Below are 25,268 nucleotides of genomic sequence, written 5' to 3' on the forward strand. Positions count from 1 at the left end.
GCTTCCCTGGTGGCACAGTGGTTGAGAATCTGCCTGCCAATGCAGGGGACACGGGTTCGAGCCCTGGTCTGGGAAGATCACACATGCCGCGGAGCAACTAGGCCCGTGAGCCACAACTACTGAGCCTGCGCGTCTGGAGCCTGTGCTCCGCAACAAGAGAGGCCGCGACAGTGAGAGGCCCGTGCACTGCGATGAAGAGTGGCCCCCGCTCGCCACAACTGGAGAAAGCCCTCGCGCAGAAACGAAGACCCAACACACCCAAAAAAAATAAGTAAATAAATACATTTAAAAAAAAAAAAGTTTACAAATAACAAATGCTGGAGAGGGTGTGGAGAAAAGGGAACCCTCCTACACCACAGGTGGAAAGGTAAGTGGTGCAGCCACTATGGAAAACAGTATGGAGTTTCCTCAGAAAGCTAAAAATAGAGTTGCCATTTGATCCTGCAATCCCACTCCTGGGCATATATCCAGACAAAACTCTAATTCAAAAAGATACATACACCCCAATGTTCATTGCAGCACTATTCAAAATAGCCAACACATGGAAGCAATGTGATGTCCATAGACAGATGAATGGATAAAGAAGATGTGGTACACATATACAATGGAATACTACTCAGTCATGAAAAAGAATGAAATAATGCCATTTGCAGCAACATGGATGGACCTAGAGATTATCATACTAAGTGAAGTAAGTCAGACAGAGAAAGACAAATACCATATGATATCACTTATACGTGGAATCTAAAATACGACACAAATGAACTTATTTACGAAACAGAAACGGACTCACAGACATAGAGAAAAGACTTGTGGTTGCCAAGGGGGAGGGGGTGGGGGAGGTGTGGATTGGGAGTTTGGAGTTAGCAGATGCAAACTATTGTATATACAATGAACAGACAACAAGGTCCCACTGTATAGCACAGGGAACTATATTCAATATCCTGTGATAAACCGTAATAGAAAAGAATATATTAAAAAAAAGACTGTATATATATATATATATATATATAACTGAATCACTTTGCTGTACAGCAGAAATTAGCACAACATTGTAAACCAACTATCCTTCAATAAAAAAGCGGGGGGGGGGGGCATTGCAGGCTGTGTGAACTCTATCTCAAGAAAGCTGTCTAAAAATAGTGAAGAGAGTCAAGGAAGCCAGTGAGGCCAATGCTTGATAATTTAGAGTCTGAGAAATGGGTCCATGGCAGGCGTAATGTATGATTCTCTCGATTTGGGGGTATGTGTGAACATATTTATAATGAACAATGGGAGTACTTCGTGGAGGAAGATGGGAATTATTAAACCAGAGGTTCGTGCCTGCCCTGCCGGAGCAAGACCCGAGTAGCCGGTGCCCTCCCAGCGAGGTGTCCAGGTGGGAGGTGAACCAAGGGCTCGCTCTCGGCCTCGGGATGGGCTGACTGCAGGCCCCAGGCTGATTGTGGATCCGGCTTTCCCCCCAGCCTTCTGGAGCTGGGATGTAGACTCCAGTCAGTAGGACGGGACGGCAATCACCCAGGCCTGAGAGCTCCCTGTGCCAACGGGGTTTCAGCAGAATGTTTGCTGAGATGTGGAGGGAATTAATGCGGACACATCCCAGGCACGCCGTCCTGGGGCATGTCAGCCAATTTCCTGGACAACTGGTTCTGTGTGGGTCAAGGTGGCTTCTAGGGTCTGGACTGTCCAAAGAAAGGTCCGTGTGCTCCTGGTATACCAAACACAGCACACTGAACCTGGCTTTGCTGCGGAAAACTGGTTTGAGGTTTCTCAAAAAGTTCCACGTGGAATTTCCACATGATCCAGCAATTTCACTCACAGGTGTAGACCGAAGAGAACAGGAAACAGCTGTTCAAACCAAAACTTGTACACGCATGTTCAGAGCAGCACTAGCATGGAGACTAAACAACAGGCTACTAAAAAACCAATGGGTTGGGACTTCCCTGGTGGCGCAGTGGTTAAGAATCCACCTGCCAATGCAGGGGACACGGGTTCGAGCCCTGGTCCGGGAAGATCCCACATGCCGCAGAACAACTAAGCCCGTGCACCACAACTACTGAGCCTGTGCTCTAGAGCCCGCGAGCCACAACTACTGAGGCCCGTGCGCTTAGAGCCCATGCTCCGCCAAGGAGAAGCCCGTGTACCGCAATGAAGAGTAGCCCCCACTCGCCGCAACTAGAGAAAGCCCACACGCAGCAACGAAGACCCAATGCGGCCAAAAATAAAATTAATTAATTAATCATTTTTTTAAAAATGTCTAAGGGACGTTAAAAAAAAAAACCAGTGGGTCAACAATGAAATTAAAGAGGATATTAAAAATATCTGGAGACAAATGACAATGAAATCACAACCATACAAAATCCACAGGATGAAGCAAAAGCAGTTCTTATAGCAAAGTTCATAGTGAACAGGCCTTCCTCAAAAAACAAGAAAAATCTCAAATAAACAAATTAACCTACCACCTAAAACAATTAGAAAAAGAAGAATAAACAAAACCTAAAGTCAGCAGAAAGAAGGAAGTAATGAAGATCAAGAGGAAATAAATAAAATAGAAATTAAAAAATAGAAGAAAATCGATAAAACCAAGAGCTAGTTCTTTGAAAGGGTAAAGAAAATTGACAAACTTCTGGCCAGGCTCACCAAGAAGAAAAGAGAGAGGCCCCAAATAAACAAAATAAGAAATGAAAAAGGAGAAATAACAACCGATACCACAGAAATACAAAAAAAATAAGAGAATACTATGCCAACAAATTCGACAACCTAGAAGAAGTGGACAAGTTTCTAGAAACATACAGGCCACCAAAACTGAATCAAGAAGCAACAGATAGGGGTCTTCCCTGGTGGCGCAGTGGTTGAGAATCTGCCTGCTAATGCAGGGGACACGGGTTCGAGCCCTGGTCTGGGAAGATCCCACATGCCACGGAGCAACTAGGCCCGTGAGCCACAACTACTGAGCCTGCGCGTTTGGAGCCTGTGCTCCGCAACAAGAGAGGCCACGATAGTGAGAGGCCCGCACACCGCGATGAAGAGTGGCCCCTGCTTGCCACAACTAGAGAAAGCCCTCGCACAGAAACGAAGACCCAACACAGCCAAAAATAAATAAATAAATAAATAAATTTAAAAAAAAGAAAAGAAGCAACAGATAATTTGAACAGACCGATCACTAGCAGTGAAATAGAATCTGTAATTTGAAAAACTCCCTACAGGGACTTCCCTGGTGGTCCAGTGGTTAAGAATCCATCTTCCAATGCAGGGGACGCAGGTTGCATCCCTGGTCGGGGAACTAAGATTCCACATGCCATGGGGCAACTAAGCCTGCATGTGCTACAACTAGAGAGAAGCCTGCACGCTGCAAAAAAGAGATCCTGCGTGCCGCAACTAACACCCAACTCAGCCAAAAATAAATAAATGAATAAAATATCTTTAAATATAAAAAATTTAAAACTCCCTACAAACAAAAGTCCAGGACCAGAGCAACACTAGTCACAGTTGCCAAAAGTGGAAACAACCCAAATGTCCACTAACAAAACATGGTACAACTGTACAGTGGAATATTACACAACTGCAAAAGGGGATGAAGCCCTGACACACCCTACATCGCGGATGAACTTAGAAACCATTATGCTAAGTGAAAGACGCCAGACACAAAGGCCACATATTGTATGACCCTATTTATGTGAAATGTCCAAACAGGCAAATCCACAGAGGCAGAAAGCAGATCAGTTTTTGCCAGGGGCTGGAGAGTGGGATGGGAGTGACTGTCAATGGATAAAGGTTTCTCTCTGGGATGATGAAAAAGTTCTGGAATGAGACAAAGGTGATGGTTGCACAACATTGTGAATGTACTAAATTCCACTGAATTGTTCACTTTAAAATGGTGATTTCTACATTTTGGGAATTTCACCTCAGTTAGACAAAAGAAAGGCGTCTTTGGAACTGCTCTGCCTATGTTGGTCTCTGCCCCTTTGCTTATTCCCTGCAATGTCTGCCACCTTTCCTGCCCTCCTTTATAGACCTGTGACCTGGGGGTACTCTAGTGCCCCTTCCCACCTGATTCTGGTCCCCACTCTAGGGCAGGACAGGTCCCACTTGTTCCTGCTGTTTCACCAGCACCCGAAGGAGACCACACAGTAGGAGCACAGCAGGCGTTTGTTGAATGAATAAATGTTGGAAAATACATTAGCTCCACGCTTTATCCTGAGCCTCTATTTTGCTGGAGAATTTCTCCCCAGTCCGGGGGAAGGGGGCGAGGGGGACTTTGCTTGGCTAGGAAATCCCTGCAGAACCCAGGCCTCTAAGGAGGGCACAGGAGGCAAGCAGGATCGAAGCCGCTCTGCAGAAGGAACAGCGTTGTGACGAGGCCTTTCCACTGTGCGGTCAGACTCCCAGCCCCGAGAAGCATAAAACAGCCCTGCTCGGACTGGAAACATTTTCTTTTAATATATTCCTTGAGGCGTTGGCAGGGCCTGTGAGGAAAATTCCAGGGGAATAAGGAGAGAGGTCTTTGGCATCCACCAAGGGCCTGGAAGGGGTAGCCAGGCCTAGGGCCTTGGGGGGACCTTGCTGTTCTTGGGGGAGGCTGAGGGGCCCAGGCAGGGCCAGGTGGCTGTCAGCACATTATCTGGGCCTGGGAGGCTCCTGCAGACCGACAGACCTCCCTGAGTCCTGTGGTGACGGATGTGGTGCGTGGCCCCACCAGTCGGAGACAGTTCTCCACAGGAATTTGTATAAAGCTGCTTCGAGATGTTCCCAGCAAACATGAGCAACCCACAGGGTGCTGACGTCTGAGGAAGGAGGCTCCCGGTGCCCAGCACAGGGCAATGGGGTCCACACACCTCCCATGGCTCCCTATTGTCCCAGGATGGAATCCAGACCTCATTGTCTGGCCTGTCTAGTTGTATCGCCCTGTGTCCCCTGCCCCCATGTGAGCCGGGCCCCACCACAGCCAGGTCCAGGAACACTGCCTTGTTCTTGTCCCCTCCGGCCTTTGCCCACACTGGCATGTATTGAGGGTGAAATTCTTGATTATAAATCCTGGGGCATTGCTGGGGGAGGTCAGGGGGACTCAGAGGAGTAGATGTTTCTCAAACCTTGTCATTGGGGCTCATAAGTCCCTTTGTCCCCTAGAAGACAGGACCCCACCTACTATGGGCTGGGCGTGATGGTACATGCTGGAGGTAAAATACAGTTTGTATTTGTATGAACATACACACAAAGAAGATAATTTCAAAGAGTGAAGAGTGTTTGGAAGAATGTTGAGTGAAGGTATTTTTGCTCAGGGGTTGGGGAGGCCTCCTGAGGTTGGTGATATTTAAGCTGAGATCTGAAGGACAGGAAAGTACTGTGTAAATATGGAGAATGAGAATTTCAGACAGAAACGATGGCTTGTGCAAAGGCCCTGGGGTGGGAAAGGACGTGGCTGTTGGCAGAACAGTGAGGAAGCCAGTGTGACTGGAGCAGAGTGAGGGAAGGAGGAGACAGGCAGGAGGGATGGGATGAAGTCAGATTGTGTGGGGCCTTGCAGGCCACAGAGAGGAGGTGGAATTTATTCTGAGAGTAATAGGGAGCCATGGAGGGTGTGTGAGCCAGAGAGGAACATGATCTGATTTAAGAATTTGAGACATTCCCTGTGGCTACCCTGGGGAATGCAGGGCAGTGTCCAGACAGGAGTCAGCGGGGTGGAAACCAGGGCTGGGCTGCTGGGAGGGGCAAAGCGTTTGGATTTGTATGTTTTGGAGGCCGAGGGGACAAGAGCTGCTGACAAACTGAACATGGCGACGGGGGGCGGGGGGGGGAGGGAGGAGTCTCAGATGCTGCCCAGGTCTCAGGCCCAGCACGGAATGGATGGTGGGACCATTGCCTGAGACAGAAAGCCTTGGAGAGATGACATCAGGGTACCAACGGCTGTGCCTTGGCCGTGCAGTCAAGGTGTCTGGTTGGAACCACATGCCTGGGCCAGGCTGGTCAAGCTCCAGATGGAACTGTGGACCTTGTGGGCGAAGAGTGGCCTTTGACATCCAAGCCTGGACCAGGTCCACCAGGGAGAGGCAGGCAGGGGCGTGACCCGAGCCCTAAAACCCCAAGCTTTGTGTAAGCAGTCAGGGCCCAAGTTTTCCCCATCCGGGTTCTTTTGTTTCCAGCTGGAAACTGGGACCAAGTGGAGAAATCCAGATGTGGAGTTGGATGCAGCCCCAAGACCATGCGGTCTGGGGAGGCCCAGCATCCAGGCGTCCAGTGGGTCAGGCCTCCGCGTGGCCTCTCTGGCCATGGCCCGGCCAGGTGTCGGGGGCAGGACGGTTTCAGCTTTGTGTCTCTGGCTGCAACTGCAAAGTTTAAAAAAATAATCCCAGCACCGAGGCCTCACCCTTCCCGGTGTCAACCCAAGCTCCGGGTGGAAAAACAGGCCCCGGGCCCCCCGCCAACCCACAGATCTGAGACCCGCCCAGGGACCTGTTTAGGAGCAGAGGCAGGGGTCAGGAGGGCAAAAGACTGGCTCCCAGCATTTCTCTAGACATGGAAGTTGACTCAGTTTTCCATCTGGAAAAGGGGGCATTGCTCTGGACTCGCATCAAGGTCTCCTGAAGCACCAGCTGTGTGCTCAGCCGAGGGCCACGCACTGGAGACCAACCCCTCAGACAAGCCATGGCCAGCCCTGCCCAGAGGGCCTCCCAGTCCAGCGGGACGCAGTGTGGGTTCGCTAGACAACAGCTGTCACGTTCCTGAGCCTCAGTTTTCCATCTCTGCAATGGGGAGAAAAACAGCCCCACCTCAGGGCGTCAGCATTATCCCCAAGACAACTTCCTCATTTCGGACCATTCATGACCCAGCTTGGGGCCCCATGGACAAGATCTCAGCGGTCTCAAATCTTCTAGATCAGGGGCACAAGTCAGCTGTTTAAAGTCAGCTGGGGTGGGAACTGGCTTGAATCACTTTCAGGTCTTCTTTTTTTTTTTTTTTTTAAGAATCTATATCTTGACACATATGGGGGCCCAAATACATCCTTTTTTATTTATTTATTTTTATATTTATTTTTGGCTGTGTTAGGTCTTCGTTTCTGTGCGAGGGCTTTCTCTAGTTGCGGCAAGTGGGGGCCACTCTTCATCACAGTGCGCGGGCCTCTCACTGTCACGGCCTCTCTTGTTGCAGAGCACAGGCTCCAGACGCGCAGGCTCAGTAGTTGTGGCTCACGGGCCTAGTTGCTCCGCGGCATGTGGGATCTTCCCAGACCAGGGCTCGAACCCGTGTCCCCTGCATTTACAGGTGGACTCTCAACCACTGCACCACCAGGGAAGCACACTTTCAGGTCTCCTGATCCCAGTCACTAGGAGGAAGTGGTTCAAGTGTGGCTTAAGAAGTGGGGACAATAATTAAAAAAAAAAAAAAAAAAAAAAAGAAGTGGGGACAGGTGGCAGGGCCGGGGAGAGGGCTGGGGTGCTGCTTAATGGGGACAGAGTTTCAGTTTTTCGAGCTGAAAGTACTCTGGAGATGGATGGTGGGGATGGTTGCCCAACAATGTGGACACACTTCATGCCACCAAACTGTGCACTGATTAAGATGGAAAGTTTTATGTTATGTGTTTTTACCACAATAAAACATAATTTTTAAGAAAGAAAAAAAAAAGATGAAGACAAATCAAATCTGCCTCTCATGTACTGCGTGGCCTGAGCGAATGTTTTGCCCTCTCTGGGCTTCTGTTTGCTCCCTCCCTCCCTTCCAGCTCTGCATCATATGATTCACTGTTATTGTGCATTTCCCCCATTTCAACCCTTTGGGGCTTGAAGCAGGGCTGGGGAGCAAGAGAGATGAACGTCAGTTGAGCAGCCTTGAAATGAGTGATGGGGTGAGAAATTAGTGAGTGTGGGCTCCTCTTGCCACCTGCCAGCCATTTGGAAATAACACATTGGCGATGGCAGCCGTCCCGGGCAAAGCCTGTTTCCTTGTGATGCTCAAGGTTGCCTGGTACCCAGGGGAGGTCAAGAGGCCAGCAGACTAAGGAAGGGCCTTGGCTGGGCCTGGAGCTTCCTCCAGCGGCAGCCTTCCAGGGAAAGCCTGGGCCAGAGCTGGGACCACCACCATTCCTGCAGGCAGAAGGTAACAAGAGGGGCCTTGAATGTAGCGTTTGGAGATGGAGGCAGACGATGGAGGCTTGGCATACTGCCAGGGTCACCTCCATTAAAGCAGGTGGTGTCCGACAACCTGTAATCCAGAATGCTCACTAAGGCAGGAGGCAGGTGGCTGATCCAGTCTCCATCATTTGCATCTGGTGGCATCCAGCTGGGGCTTACCCCCTTCCCCACCTCGAGAGGATGACTTAAGCCCCTGGCCTGTCCAATCAAAACCTTCCATCTACAGACCACAGTGACTGGTTCCGGGAAGGGCATGGAACCTGAGCTGGGCCAGTGAGCCTCAGCCCTGAGATCTCTACTGGGCCTAGCAGGGGGCAAGGTGCTCTGCTTCCGCTGGACCATGGGGCTGGAGAAATGTAAGCCTGGCCCATCTTTGCCGCTCCAAGAAGCAGGAAGAGGACTGATGAGGGAGATGCAAATCAGAACCACAAAGAGACATCACCTCACACCCACTAGGATGGCCATAATCAAAAAAAAATCTAAAAACCGGCGTTGGCAAGGATGCAGAGAAACTGAAGCCCTTGTGCATTGCTGGTGGGAGTGTCAAATGTCGCAGCCGCTGTGGAAAACAATGTGGTGGTTCCTCCGAAAGTGAAACATAGTTCATCATCATATGATCACAAGATCCAGCAATTTCACCCTAGGTATGCACCCAATTGAAAACAGGTGTTCAAACAAAAACTTGTACACACATGTTCATAGGGTTCTTTATTCACAATAGTTAAAAGGTGGAAACAACCCAAATGTCCATCAGCTGGTGAATGGATAAACAAAATGATGAACCCTGTAGACATACTGAGTGAGAGAAGCCAGACACAAAAGGACACATGGTGTATGATTCCATTTATATGAAATGTCTAGAACAGGCAAATCCATAGAGACAGAAAGCAGATGAATGGTTGCCAGGGGCTGGGGGAAGGGGGAACGGGAGTGACTGATAAGGGGAACGGGGTTTCCTTTTGGGAGAAGATGAAAATGTTTTCGAACTAGATAGAGGTGATGATTGCATGACATCACAAATGTACTAAAAACTACTGAATTGTACACTTTAAAATTGTTGAACTTATAAATTTTATGCAATGTGTATTTTATCACAATTTTTGTTTAGAAAAGGGAGAAGACAGCTGACAGAGAGACACAGATCCTGAAGGCATCATTTGGGGCTCTGGATCCAGCCATAGCTGAAGGTAACCCTGACGCTAAGGTAAGGCAGCAAGGGATGGGCTTTCCCTCCCTGTAACCTGGTATTTCAGAAAATCAGCTGCTTTTGTTCATACCCACGTCCCCATCATGATGAGAACAGCCCTCACTGAAGGTGCCGGGGGCCTCAGGAGGCTGGAATCCCCTCCCTGACCCTCTGCTTTCCCATCTATAAAATGGGAGGAAGGGAAAGTTCCTCCATGCCAGCAATACAAGGTCCCAGTGTGCACTCATGTTTGATCATGTAAGATCATGTTTCGTCCCCATGGCAGCTCTGTGAACAAGGTGTTCTGAGTTCAGCAAAGGGAAGAAATTGCCGAAGCCCACGCTCCTGCCTTCGACGCTGTGTCACATTTGGAAGCAAATAGCTGTGGCCCCAGGAGGAGGGGGGTTAGGGCTCCCAAGAGGAGGCTCAGCTGGGTGGTGACAAGCTCACTCTTAGCATCCAACAGCCCTGAGTTCGAGTCTCAGCTCTGGCCCTCTGTGATCCCGGGCCAGTGGTCTTCACCTCTGGGCCTCGGTTTCCCCTCTCCAAAACAGACTGGTTATTCTGGGCGTCAGGTGCCGGGTCTGCTGGGTGAACAGTTGCTGTCCTGGGAGAGCTCATTAATACACGGATGTGTCTGGTGGAATCCGAGCTGGGCTATGACTCCTGGTGTTGGGCAGAGGCCAGCGCTGGGGGACAGCTTACCAGTTTACTGCCATCCGGAGGCGACACAGCCAGGATACAGCCTCCCCTCCACGCCGTGTTGCTGTTGGCTTTTAAGAGGATATGGATGTAGAGGGAACTTGTTGATCCTTTTTCCACTTGCTGCTGAGCACTCGGCGTCCCGGCGCGCCTGGCCGGAGGCTGGCACTGTTTCCCGGCACTTGGACAGCCTCGCTTGGCCCTGGCAACAGGGACTCGCTGAGCGTTTGGCGGCTGGCTGGCTCCAGGCATTGGCGATGGCGTGGTCCTTCTCTCCTGTGGCTGCCCCAGAGAGCACCTCAGAGCTCCCGTGGCTTCTGGGAGCCTCCCTGGACAACCAACAGGTGAGGGTGGAGCAGAGAAGGTGATTCTGATGGGATCACCTCTGAGACTCCATCCTGTGGCATCTCATACGTGGGGCTCACCAGTGTTGTGTCTCAGGCTCCCTGGACTCCTGTGGCTTCCACCATCCCATGGTTCTGTGCTTCTGTTGACTGGTGGCCATATCACCTGCGTCTGTGGTTTTTAGCACTGCGATCCCGTGGCCCTAGGATCCCACAGTGCCATGGCTTTAGCATGTTGTGGTCCCATGTCTCCAGCAACCCATAATGCTATGACTCTGTCATTCCTTAGTTCTGTGGCTCCTTGTTCTGTGGTCTTGTGACTCTTGGATTCATTGGAACTTCCTGACTTTACTTTTTTTTAATAAATTTATTTATTTGTTTGTTTTTATTTTTGGCTGCGCTGGGTCGTCATTTCTGTGCGCGGGCTTTCTCTAGTTGCGGCGAGCGGGGGCTACTCTCAATTGTGGTGCGTGGGCTTCTCATTGCAGTGCCTTCTCTTGTTGCGGAGCATGGGCTCTAGGCGTGCAGGCTTCAGTAGTTGTGGCACGTGGGCTCAGTAGTTGTGGCTCGCGGGCTTAGTTGCTCCACAGCATGTGGGATCTTCCCGGACCAGGGCTCGAACCCGTGTCCCCTGCATTGGCAGGCGGATTCTTAACCACTATACCACCAGAGAAGCCCCACTTCCTGACTTTAGAAAAGGGTAAATCATCTAACCCAGCGGGAAACAGAGTCAAGAAAACTCATGGGGTGGGTGTTGCAATGACCCCCCCCTCCACCAGCACCATGTGGGCCAGCGGCAACAGTGGCATCACCCCTTTTCCGGAGGGTTCCATGTGGCTGTCATCGTCCCATAGCTCTCTCGCAGACGATCCCAACAGCTGCTGTAGTTTGGCCCTTCCTGGGAGGGTTTGAATGAACACCTCAGTCTCCTTCTGTGGGGTGAGAATAGGGACACACAGGCCAGCCAGCCTGGTCCGGCCTGAGGGAGTGAGCTTTAAGTTAGGGTAAATAGGGGTCAGCCAGGTAAAGAGCAGAAGGAAGAGTGCTCCAGGTGCAGGGCACCGCCTATGCAAAGGTCCTAGGGTGGGGAGAAGCCTGAGACTAGGAGGCACAGGGAGAGGCAGCCAGTGTGGCTAGAGTGAGCCAGGCCAGTTCACTTCCCTTTGTCTCATGTAAGGTAAGGGAGACAGAGACTGGACAGAGGCACCTGCTACGTGCTTCACCTTCACTGTCTGACTGACTTCTCACAATGTCCTTTGAACGGGCTTGTCACGTAGCTAGAGAGGCCCCAAGGGGGCGTCCATTCATTCATCCATCCATCCTACCATCTGTCTATGATACACCCATCCACCTATCATCCACCCAGCCACCCACCCAGCCACCTATCCACCAACCCATCCATCCACCTCCCCACCCATCTGCCTGTATATCAGTCCACTCATTTAGCCATCCCATCTATTCATCCCTCCCTCCATCCATCCATCCATCCCCTGATCCAGCCAGCCAGCTATCATCTATCCAACCATCCATTCATTTGTCCATCCATCCATCTGCCTTCCTTTCTGTGAGTCCGTCCATCCACTCACCCGTTTACCCATCCACCCACCCACCTACCCACTCACTCATCTATCTGTCCATCAATCCACCCATCCATCCATCTACTCACCCATTATCCATCCATCCATCCATCATTCATTTACTCTAACATGTGTATGATGCTGGAGATATGGTGGGACTCAGTGTGATGAAGGATGCAGCCACATAGCCATGTAATCCATCTGTGCCCATTCAGTATGGTCAGAGCTGTGACAGATGATACTCAGGACACTTTGGAGGCCAGAGGTTGCTACTAACCCAGCTGGGATGAGGAGGAGTGAGCGATGTTAAAGGGGAAGGTGGACCAGGGAGAATCACAGCCCATCTAAGGGCCCGGAGGGCAGAAAGAGATGGGGCTGGAGAGGCCCGTGAAGCCCAAAATGGTTCACGGCTCTGTCCCGTCCAGCCCTCTCCCCTTCCATCACACCCTCACCCCTCTGCTCCAGCCACACCTGCCTCCCTGCTGAACCTCCCATACATTAGGCACATCCTTCCCCCAGGCCTTCACCCTTGCTGTGCCCTCTGCCCGGGACACCCCTCTTCAGCTGGAACCCGTTCACCTGTTCAGGTCTCGATACTAACATCCCACTGCAGAGTGGCCTCCCTGACCCCTGGGCTCTGTTTCCACAGCCCAGCCAGCCCCTACTTCCATGCAGCTTGTGTGCATTTGTCCACCTTTGAGGCTACCTACCACAGGGCTGAGGGGCCGAGACCACCTCCTTCCCATCCGCTGTGCAGCAAGGGGCCAATGCTTGTGCAGTGGATGGAGTTATTTAGTTTTATCCTATTGATTGCTAAGCATTTATTTGGCACATATTGTATGCAGTCCTCCCATTTCGGGGCTGGGGCTCTCCCCTGCCTGGTAGCCTCCCTCCCCCACTGGCCCATTCGAGCCTGGGCCTCTGCCTGCCAGGCGGCCAGTGGGTAAACACACCCCGCCCTCGCCCTCGGCCTCCCGCCCGTCACTGGCTTGAACAAGGGCCTCCTGTTAATGAGCTGCGGTGGGGGCTGGAGAAGGGGGGAGGAGGAATTGGGGGCAGGGCTCTGGTTCCTGTGATCTCTCCTGCCTACCCACCCACAGAAACCTGAGTGGGGGCACTTCTCCCCACGGCAAGGCTGTGTGTCTTCCCTCTCTGAGCATCCAGTGCCCAAATCGAGGAGGCACGACGAGCCTGCCGCACTGAGCCTCAGTTTGCCCATCTGTAGAGTGGGGAACGTTGGCAACCACCAGCATCAAAAAGTGCTGAACACGCTTTTCACGGACTAATGTATTCGGGTCTCATGATGAGCCTAAGAAGTTGGGGCTCTCATTGTCCCCATTTCACCTGGGTTTTTAGTGCTGCTGGTATAGTGCAAACAAACTTTAAGAATTTCCAATTTTCACTTCATTAGACAGAGAGGCAGACCGACAGACAGACAGACAGACTGAGGGAGAGAAGGAAACCACTGTAGTGAGACCACAGGCAGTCTCTCTCCGTGTAACACAGACACAGGTTTGTTTTGCTGTTACCTACAAAACTCTCTCTAAATGCGAGAGGAAAGGAGAAAAGAGCAGGGCAGTCATTTGTCCTGCCACAGTTATCCCTGGAAAATTATGAAGATAATGGTGGTGTAAAATCATTCTCAGAAATCAGTGCCCATACAATGCCACATTGTTAAATTCCAGTCACTTCCTAGTGAAGTCCTTTCTCCCCTAAGGCAACTCCATAGTCCATTCTCTAAACTGGAGAAGTAAAAATTTACATTATAATAAACTTTTGAAGGTGTCCTCCCCCACCCTGTCCAAAGAAAAGAAAAGAAACACACACACACACACACACACACACACCCACTGCAAGACACAGCGATGTTAAGCAACTTGTCTCAAGTTGCACAGCAGAGGTGGGACATGAAACTCAGGGTCCTGGTGCCAGAGACCAAGACCTTCATGGCGGTGTCCTGCTGCCTCCCATGATGATGAGTTCCTGCCTCCTGAGGCTGCGGGGAGAGTGGGCAAAAAAGGAAAACCCACAAAAGTGATGTGGCAAGGTTTCGAGCATTTGGCACTTGCTCAATAAAATTGTAGTCACTATATTTATTGTTATTTTCTTCTTTCTTTATCATACCTTTTGGAGAGCCTGAGACAGAATGACAATAGAGCCGGGGCAAATGGAGAGTGGGAGGGGAGGCAGGGCTTGCTGAAATTCACAGAGCAAGTCAGGGTGGGCCTGCCAGACTCCAGTGCCCAGATGGCACCCTATCTGTCCTATCTGTCCCCCTGCCCCTCTTCCCACCACTTGGTCCTTCTGGAGAGATGGGTCCAGTCGGGGCATCCAAGGCAGGCTGGGTCAGGCTCCTCAGCTGCGGATGCAGCAGTGGCTAAGTGGCCTCCCTTGCTGCTCTAATGAATTCCCCAGACCCTGGGCCTGTGGCCGGGCCCGCCCAGGGCAGGGCGGCTGCCTTCCCGACATACTTTCTCTTTGGATTCACAAGGAGAGGCGGCTGGGGGAGCTGGGGGCGCCCACATGTCTCCTGGCCCAGCAGGACTCTGCCAGGAAGGGCTCAGGGGCCCCTTCACACAGGCATTAGCCCCTCTGCCCCAGCCTGGCCAGGTTCCTGGAACCACTGGGTCCAGCATCATGGGAAGGGGGGCTGTTTGGGGCTCCAGCCAAGGGCTCAGGCCAGGAGGTCCCGGGTAGCAGAGTCTTCACAGCTAATAATGGGCCTGGGCTAGCATTTCTTGTCTGGAATCTGTGGCCAAGGGCAGACAGTGGGTGGTATGAAGGCCTTAGGGGTCCTGCCTTCTCCTGTTTTAATGCTGGCTGTGTGACCTTGAGCTGTCTCACGCCCACTCTGAGGGAAATGTGAATAAGAACGATCTGAGGTATAAGTGACATAGTGTATAAATTACAGATTATATAATGAGGCTAACACAGGAGGCAGACATGGGGCACGGGTTAGCTCATTCAATCCTCTCAACAGTGATCACTCCCACTTTCGAGGTGAGGAAACCGAGGCACAGAGAAGTCAAGCAACTTGCCTTAGGTCACACAGCAAGGCTATGCCCAGCTGACATTCGAACCCAGGCCATGTGGCTCCTGAGTCTGTCCTAAAGTACAGTGGTAGCAGGGGTTACTATTATTAATAGTAATTACGTTACATTAATTATAAGGAATAATAACAATGTTACACTAATCATGGCAGGTGCTCTTTGCAGGCCCAGTGGCCCCCAGGGTAGGAGGAACAGAACAAAACACAGACATTTCCAGTCCCCCCGGTGAGGCCATCCCAACTTTCTCTGCCAGAAATATTCTGTCAGGCATCCTAGAAGAATGTCACACAGGCACCAGCCCCTAAGCCCTGCCCAAGAAGAGCAGGGAGGTCTTCCTGAAGGAGGGGGCACCAGAGCCAGACCTTGGAGGATGGAGGAAGGTGTTCAGTATGGTGGGGGGCAGCAGGTACAAAGGCCGGAAGGACACTCAGAGTGAGTTATTGTGTAATGTGAGGCTGCCGAGGTGTGCGTGGGAGGAGGGGGCTGCTGCCTGGAAGGGGGATTTCAGGGCCGACAGGATCCAGGAGGCAGGAGCATGAAACAAGATTGCCCATGTCTCCAGGCCTCTGTTGTCTGATCTGCAGACTGGGGCATCTTAAGGGCCTCTGCCTTTGCCATTCCCTCCGCCTAGAATGTCCTTCCCCGCATCTCCTCATAGCCGGGCGTGAACAAGGCCACGTGTGTCCAAGCCGCAGCCCCATGCCAAGCCTGTGGTGGGGGCCTGGCTTCCATGTGCCCTTGTCCCAGCTGCATGAGGCACACGCAAGCCCACAGCCCTTGCTGGAGCCGTGGTTTTCCCAAGAATTCCAGCACCAGCCGGGAGTGGCCCCCAGGTGTGCTGGACGCCAAGGAAAACAGGAGGTGAGCTCATGGCCCTGCCACAGGCATCAGGGCACGGGCCTGTGGCACTTCACTGGAAGTGCCCAGGCTGGGATCGGCTGTTCCTACCCAGCCTCCCCACCAGACCCACCACTCCTCACTCACCCTCTGTGGCTCCCCATTGCCCTCAGAAGACAGCACAAGCCCTGCCCCACTGGTATTGCTTCTCCTGAGCCCCAAGATTTCTCTACCCTGAGATCAAACTGTCCATCAGACCAGGCTCATTTTTGCCTCAGGGCCTTTGCACATGCTGTTCCTCTACCTGGAATGCCTTTCTACCATCTCTTTATCTGGCCATGGCCTCCTCACCTTCCTGGTCCTAGCTCGGCGTTCCCTCCTCCTCTAAGAAGCCTGCCCAGATTCCCCCTGCCACCCCAAGCTGGGTCAGGCACCTTCTTGGAGCTCCCACTGCTGCCTGTGCATCCCCCACCACAGTCCTGGCCCCTTGGGATGATTACATGTAGCTGCTTCCCCACCAACCTGGGTTCCCCACGAGGGAGGGGCCCAGTCTGGCTTGTTCACTCTGTGTCCCCAGCGTCCTGCACAGGACATGGCACACAGTAGGTTCTCAATGCATGTTTGAGAGTAATGAATGTGCCTGAAATTTCCCCACCTCCAAGCTCCACATGCTTCCCTCTGCCAGAACTGTCCTCACCTTTTTGTCTCTGCTGATCTGAGTCCTCCTTTCCTTTAGGTTTCCTTGCCACCTCCTCCAGGAAGCCCTCAGTGACTTCTCTGCAACCTCCCATGAGAACAAATCTGGCAATGAACCTACCTTGGCTTCATCCTTGCCCCTCGCAATGGCCCTAGGCTAGTCACTTCCCCTCTCTGGTCCTCAGTTTCCCTGCCTATAGAATAGAGGCTGCAAACACTGGAGGGTAGGGGCAAAGAGGGTTAACTCCAGAAAACAGAGGTGTTTTGTAGCTTAAGAGCATGGCTGGGCTGGGAGGATTTTCCTGATTAGCAGTAATTTCTATTTTTATTACAGGCTGTTCCCACAGAGCTGGACCGGAGCTCGGATGGTACGGCAAAGTCTCGACAAACAGAAGCACAGGGCCTCCTCCGCTCAGATCTCCTCCAGCCAGAGCCCTTTAATTTGCTCACCCTCCTGCTGGGGAGGGACACACACACAGCCCAGTGCACAGATTGGGAGACTGAGTGGGCTCTGGTCCCTGGGCGACCAGGCTGCCCCCCTCCCCTACTCACCAGCCAGAGAACCGCAGAGAGAGATCAGAAAGGGGCTGGGGGAGGAGGTGAGTCCTAACCTTTAGCCACTCCTGACTCAGTTTCCCCAAGTGTGAGCTGAGGGGAGCCACTGTGGGGGGATCACTTCGTTCCCAGCTATGCCCGAGTCTTGGCACGCAACCATCACTCAGATAAGCGAATGAGAAGGCTGGAGGGCGGCCCCGCTTGATTCCCCGCCCCACCAACCCCGGCACAAGCCCCCCCGTGACTCAGTTTCCCCGCCGGATCCGCGTTCAGCCGCGCTGGGCGGGGCCTTGAACGCGGAGGCCAGCGCCGTCTGTTTACCTTGAGGCTGGACGCTGGGCAGGGCCGCCGAGGGCCGTCCCCGGGGCCGGCCGCGCCGCCGGCATAAATAGGCCGCGCGGGCCTCGTGGGCGGCAGAGAGCGAGACGCTGTCCAGCTCCCCGCCGCCGTCATGGTCCTCACCGCCGCCCGCGTTCTCTTGCTCACCTTGGCTGCCCTCGGCGCATCGGGCCAGGGGCAGATCCCGCTGGGTAAGCCGCCCCTGACCCCCAAACGGACAGGACTCGCGGGAGGCCTGGGGTCGCGGCTTCTTGGGACTCGGGGACTGTTCGCCGGGGCGTACGGGGCGGAGAAAGCAGGCAGCGGGGCAGAGGCTCAAGAAATGGGGTGGGCGTCAGGGGTCCCTGCGGCGGCGTTGTGAGGGGTGGTGATGGGGGTCTCCGGTCCCCGACGCCCCACCAGCGCCCCCTGTCAGCGCAGGTGCAGACCTGGGGCCGCAGATGCTCCGCCAACTGCAGGAGACCAACGCGGCGCTGCAGGATGTGCGGGAACTGCTGCGGCAGCAGGTGCCTGCCGGGGTTGGGGGGACGGGGGTGCCGGGTTGGCACAGAGAGGCTTGGAAGAGGGGAAGGGGGTCTCGGAGGTGGGGAAGTGTGGGGGAGTGGGAGGAGGACCGGAGAAGGGAATCCTGGTGGAGGTGAAGAGAGCCCAGAGTTACGGAAAAGAGGAAAAAGAGGGGTCCCAGGGACAGGGGGTTCCGCGGGAGAGGGGTAGGGATCCGTGAGGGGGGAAGGGAATCCCAGGGAAGGAAGAGAGGGGCTGGGAGAGTAGGGATCTCGGGGTAGGGAGTCCGTGGGGAGGGGGCCCGGGCCGAGTGGGTGGGTCTGAGGGAAGGGAGTTTTGAGAGAGGGAGACGGGAGACCCGACGGGGGAGGAGAGGGATGGACCCGCTGACCACACCCCATCCCCCTTGCACCAAAGGTCAAGGAGATGACGTTTCTGAAAAACACGGTGATGGAGTGTGACGCGTGCGGTGAGCGCAGCTGGGGCGGCAGAGACTGGGCGGCGGGGGGGAGCAAGAAGAGATGGGGAGACAGAGACAGAGAGCGAAGGACAGACCGGGAGGAAAAGAGGCAGAGGAGAAGATGGAGGCTGACAGAGATGGAGAGATTGGATGAGGGATGGAGAGAGAGAAACAGGAAGGGGAGACAGAGACTATGGGAGGGGGAGACCCCCAAAGGGCCAGAAACCATGCGAGAGATGCTGGGAGGTGGAGAGTCGAGGAGGGGGAAGCAAAAAACGGCCGGGCGCAGAGATCCAGATACTGGAGAGACCTGGCGGGCAGAGCGCTCAGTACGAGGCGGGGTCGCAGAACAGCCAGGATCTCACCACGCCCTCAGGGGGCCATCCCCCCCACCCCGGCTCCACCCCTGGGCGTGGCCCTACCCATTCCCGCCCCACCCCCCGCAGGGATGCAACCCGCGCGCACCCACAGCCTGAGCGTGAGGCCCCTAAGCCAGTGCGCGCCCGGCTTCTGCTTCCCCGGCGTGGCTTGTACCGAGACAGCAAGCGGTGCGCGCTGCGGACCCTGCCCCGCAGGCTTCACCGGCAACGGCTCGCACTGCGCCGATGTCAACGAGGTGCGTCCGCCACCACCGCCCCGACGATCCCCCAACGCGTGACCCCACAGCTCCCCACCGCCCCGACGAACTCCTCATCCGCTGGGGGTGCTCTCCCGGAGAGCCCCCTCATCTCCAGGGGCGCAGGTACAGACGACCTCCCCACCGCCGGGGGACACCCACCACTACCACCCCCCTCTCCACCTGGGACGCCCATCCCGATGACTTCCTCCGTAGCCGGTGACGTCCGCCCCGACGACTCCCCTACCGCCGGGAGTGGTCCGCCTCAACGACCCCCCTCACCGCCGGGAGCCGCCGACCCCAGCCACCCTTTCACCACCGGGTGGCTTCCGCCCCGACAGCCTCCTCACCGCCGGGCACGCACGCCCCGACGACCACTTCCCGCCTCCTCTGGGGACACCCGCCCTCAAAATGTCTTCCCCCGCCCATGAGCACCCAGCCCACCGGGTCCCAGGAACAGATCCCCTCAGGCACGCCCTGTTCCCCGCCTGGTCTTGCCCCTTCCCACATCAAGGCTAAGCCGTGTGTGACCCCTGGGACAGTGGCCTCTGCCCCACATGGCACTCCCCAGCCCCCAAGAGCTAGCTGATGGCCCTTGCCTTGAACTTTACAAGCACAAGCCCAATAAGCCCTGAGGCGCCTCTCTCGGGGAAGCCCAGCTACACCTCTGTCCTCTGACCCTCCGGGGCCCTTCCTCCCCCAGTGCAACGCCCATCCCTGCTTCCCCCACGTCCGCTGCATCAACACCAGTCCGGGCTTCCGCTGCGAGGCTTGCCCGCCGGGGTACAGCGGCCCCACCCACGAGGGCGTGGGGCTGGCCTTCGCCAAGGCCAACAAGCAGGTGAGGGCCGTGGGGGGGTTGGGGTGGGGAGCCAAGAGGAGCATTTTGGGGTGGGGGGCATTTTGTTGAGTAAACTCGACCTCCAGCCTCGCAGCCTTTTCCTGCCTCGCTCCAGCGGGAGGGCATAGGGACGGGAGTCTGGGGAATAGAGGAAGTTAAGGGTCCACGTCAGGGATGGTCGGGGTTGGAGGCAAGATGTAGGGGAGAGGTAGGATTCAGAGGAGACGTGAACCGGGTGGGAGGTCTGGGGGTATCTGCGTGGGAGCAGTGACCTCTGCCCTCCCTCCCACCCAGGTTTGCACGGACATTAACGAGTGTGAGACCGGGCAGCATAACTGCGTCCCCAACTCCGTATGCGTCAATACCCCGGTAAGGCCTGGGAGGAGAGGGGAAGGGCTGAGAGATGGAGGATGGGACGCAAAGTGTCGGGCGGCGGGGGCTGACCTCCCGTGGCCCGGGCTCAGGGCTCCTTCCAGTGCGGCCCGTGCCAGCCCGGCTTCGTGGGAGACCAGGCATCAGGCTGCCGTCGGCGCGCACAGCGCTTCTGCCCCGACGGCACGCCCAGCCCGTGCCACGAGAAGGCCGACTGCGTCCTGGAGCGTGATGGGTCGCGATCTTGCATGGTGAGTGCGAGCGGGCCAAGGAGGGGCGTACGATGAGGGTCCGGGGGTGGGGCCACGCCGGAGCACCCACTCACTCCCCCACCCGCAGTGCGGCGTCGGCTGGGCTGGCAACGGGCTCTTCTGCGGCAGCGACACAGACTTGGACGGCTTTCCCGATGAGAAGCTGCGCTGCTCAGAGCGCCAGTGCCGAAAGGTGGGCGGGGTCTGGAGGGCGTAGCCTGGTATGAGGGTGGGCGGGGCTCCCTGGCAGCGCCCCTCATGCCCGCCGCGCCCACCCCTAGGACAACTGCGTGACGGTGCCCAACTCAGGGCAGGAGGACGTGGATCGCGACGGCATCGGAGACGCCTGCGACCCGGATGCCGACGGGGACGGCGTCCTCAACGAGAAGGTGGGGCAAAAGCGGGGGCCTAGGCGAGACTAGATGGGGGCTTGGCTCGAGTGAGGGGTGTGGCCTTAGAGGCTGATCCCGCGGGTCCCAGAGGGTTAGGGGGTTCCCTGCAGAGGAGGCGGGGCCTCGGAGATGGACAGTCTGGGGAGTGACATTTGCCTCTCTAGGCCTGACTACTCCCAACCGGCCCTGACCTCTAGGACAACTGCCCGCTGGTGCGGAACCCAGACCAGCGCAATGCGGACGGCGACAAGTGGGGCGATGCGTGCGACAACTGCCGGTCCCAGAAGAACGACGATCAGAAGGACACAGATAACGACGGCCGAGGCGACGCCTGCGACGATGACACAGACGGCGACCGTGAGCTCTGTGGCAGGGGGGCGGGGAGAGGGAAGGGCTGGCACCAAGGGGCGAGGCTTGGCTGGGGGCGGGGCTCGGCCTTCTTTGGAAGCCGGAGAGGGTATGCTCGCCTAGGGCTCCAGGGACCGTGGACCATGCTCCGGCGGGCAGCAAAATGCAAGCTGGGATATGATGCCGAGGAGAAAAGGAAGGAACTTTTGGAGGAGGGGAAGGTGGTCCCTGTGTTAGATGCTGCAGGGAGGAAATAAGTGGACAGAGACGTGAGCCTGGGGTTTAGGGCCGAGGAGGTACCATTTTTACATCTGGGCAGAGACTCGAGGTGGTGCATTCACAGAGCTAGTCCCCTCACCGCCGTCCATTCATTTAGTCTCTAGGAGGCTGGCGACTGGGCACGAATACTTGGTTTAACTTTGTAGTTATTGGGAGCCAAAGATGCGGTGGGACTCTGTCCCAAGCTAGCCCCAGGTCTGCACCTGCCCTGCTGAAGTCAGCCTGGCCCCGTGCCAATCTTGGGATCCTGTTCTGTCCTTCTGCTTCCCGCAGGGATCCGCAACACGGTAGACAACTGCCCCAGGGTGCCCAACTCAGACCAGAAGGACAGTGATGGCGATGGTGTAGGGGATGCCTGTGACAACTGTCCTCAGAAGAGCAACGCAGACCAGGTGAGGGCAGGCCAGACCCCAGCTGGGTCAGCCCCCTGGGGTGAGCCCCAGGCTGATTAACAAGACTCCAGCCCAGTCCGAGCAGCCTGGGGGGCGGGGGTGTTCCTCCGCGTCAGGAAGGACCTTGGCTCTGGAACTGGGGGTGGGCGGGAGGCTTCTGAATTCTTCTGCCCTGATTATGGACACCTACATCCTTCCCCCGCCCCCAGAGGGATGTGGACAACGACTTTGTGGGAGATGCTTGTGACAGCGACCAAGACCAGTAAGGAGGACATCTGGGGCTGAGGTGGGGACCCAGGGTGGGCAGCCCTTGATCCAGCTTTCTGGGGTCTCATTGTCTCTGCCCCACCCACCCACTCTAGGGATGGGGATGGGCACCAGGACTCGCGGGACAACTGCCCCACAGTGCCCAACAGCGCCCAGCAGGACTCAGACCACGATGGCCAGGGTGACGCCTGCGACGACGATGATGACAACGATGAGGTCCCCGACAGTCGGGACAACTGCCGCCTGGTGCCCAACCCGGGCCAGGAAGACGTGGACCGTAAGGCAGGGTGCAGGGCCTGTGGTGGGGGCGGGGCTAGTGTGGAGCCACTAGGGTGAGATTTGGGGTGGGCATGGTGGGGCCAGTGGCATGTGTGAGCGGAGCTGGAGACACGGTGTGGGCAGGGCTGGTAGCCTGTGTGGGCGTGGCCAGGCCTGGGGCGGGGCCTGGAGCTGATTCTACTACGGTGGGGGGGGCCTCCCATCTCCTCTCAGGGGACGGCGTGGGCGACGTGTGCCAGGGGGACTTTGATGCAGACAAGGTGGTGGACAAGATCGATGTGTGTCCGGAGAACGCTGAGGTCACCCTCACCGACTTCCGGGCCTTCCAGACGGTCGTGCTGGACCCCGAAGGCGACGCGCAGATAGACCCTAACTGGGTGGTGCTCAACCAGGTGGGGGCGGGGCCCAGGCGGGAGGTGGGGGGAGCCCAGGACCGCCACAGCGGGTCCTAAGCTAGGGGCGGGGAGCCGAGGGCACACACGGCTGGCCTGAGGCCTTTCTTCCTTTGAACCCCACCAGGGGATGGAGATTGTGCAGACGATGAACAGCGACCCTGGCCTGGGTGTGGGTGAGACATGGGGAGGGGCCAGGCCGTGCAGGGGGCGGGGCTAGAGGAGAGGTGGGACGGGGCGGGCCTGGACTCAGGAAAGGCGGGGCCAGGTTGGGTGGTCTGGGCTCAGGGGTCGGGCGTTCTGGACTCTGGAGGGGCGGGGCCGGGGGCGGATCTGGGCCCTGGTGCGGCAGGGGCTAGCGTCCCTTCCTCTCCCCAGGTTACACGGCCTTCAATGGCGTGGACTTTGAAGGCACGTTCCACGTGAACACGGTCACGGATGACGACTATGCGGGTTTCATCTTTGGCTACCAGGACAGCTCCAGCTTCTACGTGGTCATGTGGAAGCAGATGGAGCAGACATACTGGCAGGCAAACCCCTTCCGTGCAGTGGCGGAGCCTGGCATCCAGCTCAAGGTGCTGGGCCCGACCTGAACTCTGGGTCTGAGTGCCAACTCGGAGGCCCCAAACCCTCCCACAAATCCCCAAAGCCCCCGGCCTCATTCTATGAACCTCGAAGTCTTTCTACCTAGTTCCTCCCACAGGCCCTCAAACACTCCCCCGGGATCCCCCAATCTTTCTGTGGGCCCCAAAACCCTCTCACAGAGCCCCAAACTTTCCCTCAGGTTCCAAATCCTCCTGCAGGCCCCATAGACCCCAGTATTTCAGTGAAACCCTAGAATTCCCCAAGTCCTCTAGACTCGAGTTTATCCCACAAACCATTGCTGCCCCTACAGCCTGCCTGCAAAGCTCCACGTGGCCCCCAAGGCCTCCTCGTGGGTCTCCCATCCAGGCATACTGGGGGCCCCCACCACTCCTCTATGACTCACAGCTCCTTGCCTGTCTGGGGGCTCTGGTGGCCTGTGTGGTCTCTGACCCCCGCTCCCCTGTTCTCCGGCGTGGCAGGCCGTGAAGTCCTCCACAGGCCCTGGGGAGCAGCTTCGGAATGCACTGTGGCACACGGGGGACACAGAGTCACAAGTGCGGCTGCTGTGGAAGGACCCCCGCAATGTGGGCTGGAAGGACAAGACGTCCTACCGCTGGTTCCTGCAGCACCGGCCCCAAGTGGGCTACATCAGGTGGGAACCCGCCCTCTGCCAGGGGGCCCGGAGGCCCTGCTCTATCCTGGCTCTTGAGGGAAGTGGGGAGTGCTTCAGGGGGCCTCGGTCCCCTTATCTGTAAAATGGGAATAATACAGGCAGTTAGAAATACTGTCTGGCCCTGGGGCATGATACCCATCCCAGGACAGGGGAAAGGGCCAGGCCGTGCAGGGAGCTGCTCAGGGGGCAGGGCCAGAGGAGAGGTGGGACAAGGGGGGAGCCTGGACTCAGGAAAGGCGGGGCCAGTTTGGGTGGTCTGGGCTCAAGGGTCCGGTGGTTCTGGACTCTGCACACAGCAGTAGGTGGGGTCTCACTCACTCCCGGTTTCTCAGTCCCCACTCTGCGCTGCCAGGAAGTCCAGGCACTATGCTTAGCACCTACTGTGTGCAGGGCCCTAGATGTCCATCCTCTCACACAGGGAAACTGAGGCTCAGGTCAGGAGCCCCCTCTGCCCTGAGCATGGCCCAGGCAGGGAGACATATGGCCCCCTCTCCTAGAGAGGAGGGGGCCTAGCTCATGGGGCAGGACGCTGAAGCTCTGAGAGGGGAGGCGGCACCTGGCCCAGGGCCCCGAATCACAGCCCCTTCCTTCCCCGCAGAGTGAGGTTCTACGAGGGCCCGGAGCTGGTGGCGGACAGCAATGTGGTCCTGGACACGACCATGCGGGGAGGCCGCTTGGGAGTCTTCTGCTTCTCCCAGGAGAACATCATCTGGGCCAACCTGCGCTACCGCTGCAATGGTAAGAGGACCCTGTTGGGGAAGGTGGGGAGTCCTTACTGCCCAGCCTCACCCCCCTCTCACCTGCTCACCCTCTCTCCACAGACACCATCCCCGAGGACTACGAGGTCCAGAGGCTGCTGCAGGCCTAGGGACACAGGTGGGGACCCGCCACTGGATGACGGCCACCCTCACAGCTGCCCTCACTGTGGAAGGCCATCAGCACCCGGCCCCAAGAGGCAGCTGGCCTGGTGGGGAGGGAGAGGGGCTCAGAGAGGACCAAATAAAGTGTGTGTGTGGCGGAGCAGCTGGTTGTGGTCTCTGCCGCGGGGAGATGGCAGGGTCGAGCCTCTGAGGGGAGGCCAGGGGCCCCAAACTCAGGCCTTGGGAGAGTTGGGGGCCTGCCACTGACTCCCCCCGTGACTGGCTGGGGCCCTAGGAGCCTGACTAGGAGTGTCCGGCCCTGCTGCATCCCACTCACTCGCCTGG

The 25,268-nt window shown here is 56.2% G+C and overlaps 1 protein-coding gene across 1 annotated transcript; it reads left to right on the forward strand.

Moving 5' to 3' along the window:
• Nucleotides 1-17,505: 17,505 nt before the first annotated feature.
• On the forward strand, nt 17,506-25,091 carry LOC118892667 (cartilage oligomeric matrix protein). Its single transcript, XM_036847417.1, has 19 exons — nt 17,506-17,603; nt 17,833-17,918; nt 18,334-18,385; nt 18,823-18,992; nt 19,696-19,833; nt 20,128-20,202; nt 20,298-20,456; nt 20,545-20,649; nt 20,738-20,845; nt 21,046-21,205; nt 21,749-21,867; nt 22,077-22,129; nt 22,230-22,411; nt 22,627-22,805; nt 22,933-22,981; nt 23,184-23,380; nt 23,870-24,042; nt 24,662-24,801; nt 24,885-25,091. The coding sequence occupies exons 1-19, from the start codon at nt 17,525-17,527 to the stop codon at nt 24,929-24,931; spliced, it is 2,271 nt and encodes a 756-aa protein (XP_036703312.1). The 5' UTR covers nt 17,506-17,524; the 3' UTR covers nt 24,932-25,091.
• The last annotated feature ends 177 nt before the right edge of the window (nt 25,092-25,268 follow it).

This window comes from Balaenoptera musculus, chromosome 3 (assembly GCF_009873245.2).
Source record: "Balaenoptera musculus isolate JJ_BM4_2016_0621 chromosome 3, mBalMus1.pri.v3, whole genome shotgun sequence".
Lineage (NCBI taxonomy): Eukaryota > Metazoa > Chordata > Mammalia > Artiodactyla > Balaenopteridae > Balaenoptera > Balaenoptera musculus.

Coding starts and splice junctions, on each gene's coding strand:
- LOC118892667 (XM_036847417.1), top strand. CDS start 17,525: ATGGTCCTCACCGCCGCCCGCGTTCTCTTGCTCACCTTGGCTGCCCTC. Junction 20,457..20,544: donor ATGGGTCGCGATCTTGCATG/GTGAGTGCGAGC, acceptor CCCCACCCGCAG/TGCGGCGTCGGCTGGGCTGG. Junction 21,868..22,076: donor AGAAGAGCAACGCAGACCAG/GTGAGGGCAGGC, acceptor CCCCGCCCCCAG/AGGGATGTGGACAACGACTT.